At 38.8% G+C, this 7934-nt stretch overlaps 1 protein-coding gene and 1 pseudogene across 1 annotated transcript; both read right to left on the bottom strand.

The window, feature by feature from the left end:
* Positions 1-390: 390 nt before the first annotated feature.
* LOC141848335 (uncharacterized) lies at positions 391-4006 on the bottom strand (annotated as a pseudogene).
* A 2380-nt stretch (positions 4007-6386) lies between these two features.
* Positions 6387-7364, bottom strand: LOC141811864 (beta-1,3-galactosyltransferase pvg3-like). Its single transcript, XM_074699934.1, has one exon. The coding sequence runs from the start codon at positions 7362-7364 to the stop codon at positions 6423-6425; it is 942 nt and encodes a 313-aa protein (XP_074556035.1). The 3' UTR covers positions 6387-6422.
* Positions 7365-7934: the final 570 nt, after the last annotated feature.

Genomic DNA, 7934 nt, shown 5'->3' with positions numbered 1-7934 from the left:
AAGCATCCGTGTAGGTTCGCCGGTACCTCGCTAGGATCACGGTAAGGGATCGGGGTGTATTAGACGAATGTCAGGAAGACATCGGATATTGCGCTGAGAAATGTGCTCCCCTTCTAAAGAGGTCGGTCCCTTCTTATATTTATTATGACCCCAAGAGATCGGGATCCTTTGAGCGATTTTATTAGCTTTTAAATATCTCTTTACCCTTCATCTACATCATCACTAGATATTATTTTTGCCGGATCAAAAAATAAAATAAGAACGTTTTTATATAGAAAAAGATAATAATGCACACATTTTGATTTTTTGCTACTATATTTTTTTATATTTAAAATTTATTTAAGCTTATTATATATATCCTAGTCAATCATAAAATTTTAACTTATTTAATCAGTAAACGTACATACACTCTGTCGTCTCTCCGGTGGCAGCGAACGGACATAGCTCGTCGCTGAAGAGCACGGGGCGCCGACGCTTAGCGACGCCGGCCCCTTCCTCGAGGCGGAGTATGGCGCCCTGGATCACCGACTGAGCGCGTCCAATGGCGACGTAGGACGGCAAATTCGCTGACCTTGCGCCTTTTTCGTAGACGAAAAGGATCATGATGCGCTGAAAGTCTTCGACGGCGGCAAGGAATGCGCGCCGCTCTGCGAGGTGCTCGTCACTGGAAAACACGAAGGTGCTGCTGGAATGGGTGCCAGCGTCGGCGCCCGACACAGAGACGATGACCTCAATTGCCGCGACGTCAGATGTGGTCTTTCATCTTCGCGTCAGACATCCCATCCCATATATGACCTGATGTCCCAGCAGATAAAGCGGTTGGGACTATCACGCCGACAATCCACCGTGGCGACAGAAGTGCCAAGGAGTAAGACGGCTTTAAATCAGTCAAATAGTGCTTGCCTGGTCACGTTATCCCCTGACTCGAACCATCGATATACTTTGATAGTCGTGCTATACGGCGTGAAAGGTTACCGCCAATTTTGGAATATCGTTTCAGATTATTAAAAAAGGGACTCCATTTTTTTGAATTAATTAATTAATTCAGGAAACTTTCATATTTTTAGTATTTTGTGAATTTTTATTTTCATTTGTAATTAATTTACCTGACACGATTCATATCTAATGATAAAAACAAATTCAAAGAAAACACAAAAACAAAGAAAACTATATTTTTTTTATTTTTATTTTTAAATATATGTAACAGGAAGGCTGTCGTCCAGCCCGACGAGCTGCTGGCTGGTAATTTGCAGACAGAGTAGGAATCCACACCGTTGATGACCTCCACTAAACCCAGTGCCTCTCCTCTATAAATAACCATCCCCTTAAGTGAATTTTCCTTCTTCTTCTGCACCCCTCTGTCTCTTTTCGTTCCTCTACTCTTCTTCTTTCGATTCCATTCTTGGGGGACGCCAAGCCCCTACACCGCGCTACTTTGCTTCCCTTGCTCCGGAGGCTCGCTTGCTCGAGGAAAGCAGCCGCGGCCAAGGCTTGAATTACCACCAACGACGTCGGCCTCCTCGTTCCGATTCGCTGCTGGACTCGCCCCTCCTATGGAAGATGGAGGGGAACCCCGTCAATGCAGTTGATTCCCCGCGGAATTCCCTCCGAGGTGCCGGATCTCGCGGTTCCTGTCTCGGTTAGGGTTGTCTGCCGGCCGGCTTCTAGGGTTCGCGACAGGATTAGCCCAGGGCTGAGATGTCTTGGCAGGCGGTCGCTACGCATTTCCATAAGTCCAAGACCCTTGACAACAAATACGTGAGTGCTTTCGCTCTGTTAAGCCAAAAGAGTTTTTTGTTCTCTGTTTCTTTTTCTTTTTCTTTTTTTTTTAAAGAAAATTTACATTTTTGGCGAGGTTCAGATGATCGGAGATGAAATCGGAAAAGGGGCATACGGAAGGGTGTACAAAGGTCTTGACTTGGAGAATGGGGACTTCGTGGCGATCAAGCAGGTCTCTTTGGAGAATATCCCACAAGAGGATCTCAATATTATTATGGTGCGTTCTTTATTATTTTATTCCTATACTAACTCGAAATATAATGTGACTTCTGGATAATTCAGTAAAATATATGTCTGGGTTGTACGCTATTCTTGACCAATTAAATATCTCTGCTTACATTGTCCACTTGGTTGACCAAGATAGTTAAAAATTGAGAATGAGTTCAAATTTAGATCAATAGGACCCTCATCATTTCTTCTCGTCTTCGCCTTTTGCTCTTAATGTGAGGCTCAAAATAATATGATGCAAAAGTTGTTACTTTCTCTATAATGTATGCATTAACAATAATAGGCTTTCAATATGTGTTTTATTTTTTATTTTTTTCTTCAAATGATATAGGAATCTGATTATAATATAAGAAATTATATTAGATATCAAAAATATATAATAAGATTAGTAAATTTTTATGCATTAATCAAAATCTAAAATTTTACCTTTCAAATGGATACATCAATCGAAAATGGACAGGACCTCCAACTTTGGCCTCATATGACATGTGAACCAAAAGATGTTCTATGGAATCAAAAAATGAAGGTGAAAATATCATTTCTAAATTACACAAAATGATTGAAATATCTCTCTCTAAAGTCTCCATGTGTGAATGTCTCAAAACTGTTGAGTGAATATCATAAAGGAAAATGCTTAACTTCGAAATGACACCCCACATAAAATTTGATAAAAGTTCCTTAAAAGCAATAGGAATAAGTTTTTCCATGAATATATGACAGTCATGACTTTTCAAACCAATCAATTTGCATTCCTTCAAATCAACACATCTTCCAATATTAGAGATATAACCATCTGAAAATTTTAAAAATTTTAACCATTCACAAATAACACGTCTTTGATCCCTATTCAATGTATAAACTACCTTTGACTTTGATCCCCTACTATTTTCATCGACATCAAGAGTGAGTCTTTTACAAAGGAGTCACATATCTTTTCTTGCATTCAGATTATCTTTTATTTTTTTGACGATATCCATCACTGTATTTATCAGATTATCAAAAATATTCTTCTCAATATGCATTACATCTAGATTATGATGAATCAAATGATTGTACCAATATGGTAAATCCCAAAATATACTCAATTTAGTCCATTTATGTGTACTTTCATATTCATAAGTTGTACCATGTGGATCTTCAATAACAGATGGAAAGTTAAGGATTTTGTACTAAATCTGTTGACCTGTTAATCTCAATGGCGGAGGTGTTCTTTCAACTATATTTTTAGTGAATTCTTCTTTATTCTTTCTAAATTTATGATTTAGTGGTAAAAATTATCTATGACAATCAAAATAACTCGACTTCTTCTCATATTTCAATCTGAATGATTTTGATCTCTCCATACATATTGGACATCCTAAAATTTCAGTGGTACTCCATCCTGATAACATGTCATAAGTCGAAAAGTCATTTATCGTCCAAAGAAGTGCAACCTTCATTACAAACATCTGATTAGTATGAACATCATATGTAGGAAAACCATCATCCCATAGTTGTTTCAGCTCTACAATTAGTGGTTGCATATAAACATCTATTAACTTCTTCAGATTTTATGGGTCAGACACAACCAATGTTAAAAACATATACGATGTTTTCATACACATCCCAGGTGAAGATTATACGGAGTTAATATAACTGGCCAACAAGAATAATTTCTTCCTGATTTGTCAAATGGAGCAAATCCATCAGCATAGAGACCTAATCTTATGTTCCAAGTTTCTTTCACAAATTCAAGATATGTTCTATCAAAATTTTTTCACGCCTCTGCATCTGATGGATGACATATTAGACCCTCTTCTATTTGATGATTTGCATGCCAAGTCATGTGTTCAGCAGTGACTTCTGATGCATAGAGTCTTTGTAACCTAGGAGTTAAAGGCAAATAAAATAACTGATTGTATGTTTTATGTCGTTGTTGACTCCTATTGATTCTTTTGTACCTAGCTTGATTACAGAATTTACACACATCTGCATCTTGATCTTCTCCCCAATATATCATACAACCATCTCTGCAAACATCAATCCTTTCCACCGAAAGACCTAATTCTTTCATAAGTTTTTTCATATTGTAAAATCATTAGGCATTATGTGATCACATGACAATACCTCTCCAATAACTTGAACAAAATCATTAAAATAATCTTTAGACACATTATGTTCTGTCTTGACATTCAATAGTCTTGCAGTGAGAGATAATTTAGTATGACTATCACAACCAGCCCACACAGGTTCATCTGTAACACTCAATATTTCTTGAAATTTGAGATATGCATTATTATTCACATTTTCATGAACACTTTGTTCTTCTACCCCCTCCAATGGTGATGTATAAGTAGTAAATATTTGTTTCTCTATTGGAGGACAACTAGAACTTGCAAAACTCGGTTCAGGAAAAAAATTATGACCCCCTACATCAATTACCATCCTCTGATATGGATTTAATTAATTATAATAACTCTGATCACCACTAACTGAGACTTATATGTTTTGTCCATAATTATCATCAGATATAAACGGTTCACCATGACATATCTAATTATAATAATTCAGGGTAAAATCAAATCTACAAAGATGTTCACGAACTTTATCAGACTGTAAAAATTTACTATTGTGTCATTTTCTACACAGACATCTTATCTTATCCCCATCCATAAACTCCATAAATCTACAAATATGTCTAATTATTTTCGTTACTAAATTTGTTATAAATTAATGACGAAATAAGATTTCGTCGTCAATTTACAATAAAAATATTTTCGTCGTTAAGATTCGTTGCTAATAATTTATATTTTTGTAGTGATTGAGCTCCACCGATTCGAGCTATCGATTTATTGATAAGCTTACTGACATAGATTGTTGGATCAACTCCAGCTATTCCCAAACAACAATTAACATTCACCTTAGCTAAGTTCAACAACTTCTTATAATGCTTTGCAAGAGTGAAGCCAAACCTTAGTGGTTTAATTAAGATTAAGTTATGGAACTCCAAGAAATTTTAGTTAATTTTTATAATCCAATTGAAATATTTAAAAAAAATTAAAATTTCTCAAGAGTAATCATAAGTTTAAAATTATACTGCCGCGAAGGAAATAAATCATTATAAAAGACAACGCTTGAAGATTTTTTTTTAAATAATCCCAAATTAGCACTTCAACGAGAAAAAGAAATAAATTGGAGAATAAAGTGAAGAAATTAAAAATAATCCCAAATTAGCATTTCAACAATAAAAGGAAATAAATTTGAGAATAAAGTGAAGAATAAAAAATAATCCCAAATTAGCACTTCGGCAATAAAAGAAAATAAATTGAAGAATAAAAGGACTATAATAATTAATTATAATCCCTATTAAATTATTATTTTTTTCCTTATTTAACACATTTATTTTCATATTTATTATTGAGTCAAATTTATAAAAAAGTAACTCTCCTATTATAATTATCTTGAATTAATTTTAAAAAATTCTTGTATTTTATCATCCGTCAAGTTGATTTTAGAAATTTCTAATTAATTTCTTGAAAATTAAACTAATCTTTGAAATGTTTTTTCAAATCCTATTGATATAAGCAAATTGTAAGAAAAGTAAAAAACAAAAAGAAAATTGTATTCAAACCATCCTTACATTGGGCCCCAATCATCCAAAAAAAGGAACTAAAATTAACTATGATTGTTAATTAGGGTAACAACCCAGTTAAAGTCGAATTTAATATGAAGATCAGCAATTTCACTTGAATGCTCTTTAATCTGTCAAATTTTGAAGTTTTGATAGCCGTCATTGAGCTATGAAGTGGCTTTAAGGCCTAAGCATGAGTACTGATACTCTGATGGCAACTGATGGTATTCGGGGTTTCTCATCCGGGTTGACTACTTTCCCTTCTTGAGCCTCGCCTGGCCTAACTTATTCTATCTCGCTCGGGTATAGCAACTTTCCCATGCAGATGAATCCTTATTGAGCTGGTTCTTCTCGACTTCAATCTCAACCTCCGACAATTCCTAATGTCTACCGACATTGCACACTATGACACAATCGCCTCTGGAAAGGCAACTTGCACTGAAGGCGCCAACACCTAACTAGCAGTCCAATTGTGCTAGGTGTATGACTCTTTCGTGATAACACCATCAGCAACAAAAGTAGAGAATGTACATGGGACAACTTGCCAGTTTACAAGAGCAATTGCAGACTCGAACACTCAACTGGAGAATGGAGTAGCAATCAAGGAGGTTGCATAAGATAAAGGAGAAACACTAATCTCAGTTCTCATTCATGTTCCAGGGCGCGTGCATTTGAGCGATTGCAATTTTATGGAAGTGTCTTTCAGATATTCTCATCCAAAGGATCGAGAGTAAATTAATTCATAAAAAAAAACACAGATCGAGCAAAAAGAAATATTAATTCAATGATTAAAAAAAAAGTCGAATCAAATGTGGTAGATGAGCTTGGAGGGCTTCAATCCATCGGTAACGTTTAGGTACTGGAGCGTGCGCGCCCATTTCATGTTGTCCTTCAGCCGGTGCACGGCGATCGTCTCCGGCGAGAAATCATGCGAGCACTCATCGATCGGCACCGGAATCGGATAGTCGTACATGGCGTACTTGGTGTTGTACCTGTTCTTCCCCTTCCCGCCCCAATGCAGCCATTTCCCCGTCATCATGTCCTCCGGCCCCTCGGTGTTGTTCCTCGCGATCTCCGACGTCGCGATCCACTCTACCAAGTCCCACGACACCAGGTACCCCATCCCGGACATGTAGTCCCTGAACGGGTCCATGCTCGTGCAGGGGATCACGAATCCGTAGTACAAGTCCTCGCGCGGCATCTTGTTCAGCGACTCGATGAGTTTGGGGAGGCGGAAGTAGATGTCGTCGTCGGCCTTGGCGACGAAGTCGTAGCGCGTCTCGCCGTCGACGCCAAAGAGGGTAGGGAGGCTGGCGTAGTAAGCGTAGGTCTTGCCCTGGTTCATGTTCTCGGTGCAGTTGAGAATGATGATGTCGGCGTAGCGCATGATCTCCAGGGCCACGAGCACGCGCTGCTCCTCCTTGGTGAGGCGGCAGAAGACGAAGCGGACGTCGACCTGGGCGGTGAGGCCGTGCTGCCGCTGCTGCAGGGAGTAGACGAGGCGGAGGAGGTGGCGGCGCTCGTAGTGGTCGGGGAGGGTGAGGATGCCGAGGAGGAGCCGGAAGTCCGGCTCCGGGGTGATGGGATCGAGCGCGTCGACGGGGGAGGAAGGGGCGCGGCAGACGGCGATGAAGGACTGCAGCCGGAAATCGTTGGGGTAGATGACGAGGTAGAGGAAGGCGAACAAGGAGAGGCCGAGGAAGAGGAGAGTGAGGGTGGGCGGACGAGGCTTGGGAGATCGAAGCATTTGTGCTTTCATTTCACAGTTAACCACAATTCATTAATTCTATAACGAGGAGGAAGGAAGGTAGAAGAAGGGCGGCAACGGCATTATTGGAATTATTAATGACATTAAATGCGTATTAATTACCTTCTTTCGAAGTTGAGTAGAAGGGCAAAAATGAGATTGGGAAAGGAGCAAAGCAAACTTGCGTGAAAAAGGGATCGAATAAGCCTCCATGGTCAATGAATATTAGGCACTTGGTATTGGGCATTATTTTTTTTAAAAAAATATTATTATTATTATTATTATTATTATTTTGGTCAAACGAGAAATCCAGAGGGATGAGACTCACATGGTCTGCTGGGCGACTCCCGAGGAGTATCGAGCGACATCTTGCGCTAGTTGGCGTTTATTTAGTAACGCTACATGGATTGGATTGTAAAGTTAATTTTCTTGCGCGTGTTCATTTTGCGTTATCGTGGATTTGCGGAGGAGACCTGCTTTTTTCCCCCTCCCATCTGACAGCCCCCCTCCGTCCCACCTCCTCTCTCTCCCTTTCAAATTACACTTTTATCCTCTCCTTTTTATTTATTT

The sequence above is a fragment of the Curcuma longa genome, chromosome 17 (genome assembly GCF_044706935.1).
Source record: "Curcuma longa cultivar G26 ecotype Majalengka, Jawa Barat chromosome 17, ITB_CL_G26_1.1, whole genome shotgun sequence".
In the NCBI taxonomy this organism is placed as follows: domain Eukaryota; kingdom Viridiplantae; phylum Streptophyta; class Magnoliopsida; order Zingiberales; family Zingiberaceae; genus Curcuma; species Curcuma longa.
This window is presented reverse-complemented; position numbering and strand designations above follow the sequence as displayed.

What these genes read in the sequence shown, in the direction of transcription:
- LOC141811864 (XM_074699934.1), bottom strand. Translation starts at nt 7,364, where the DNA reads ATGCTTCGATCTCCCAAGCCTCGTCCGCCCACCCTCACTCTCCTCTTC.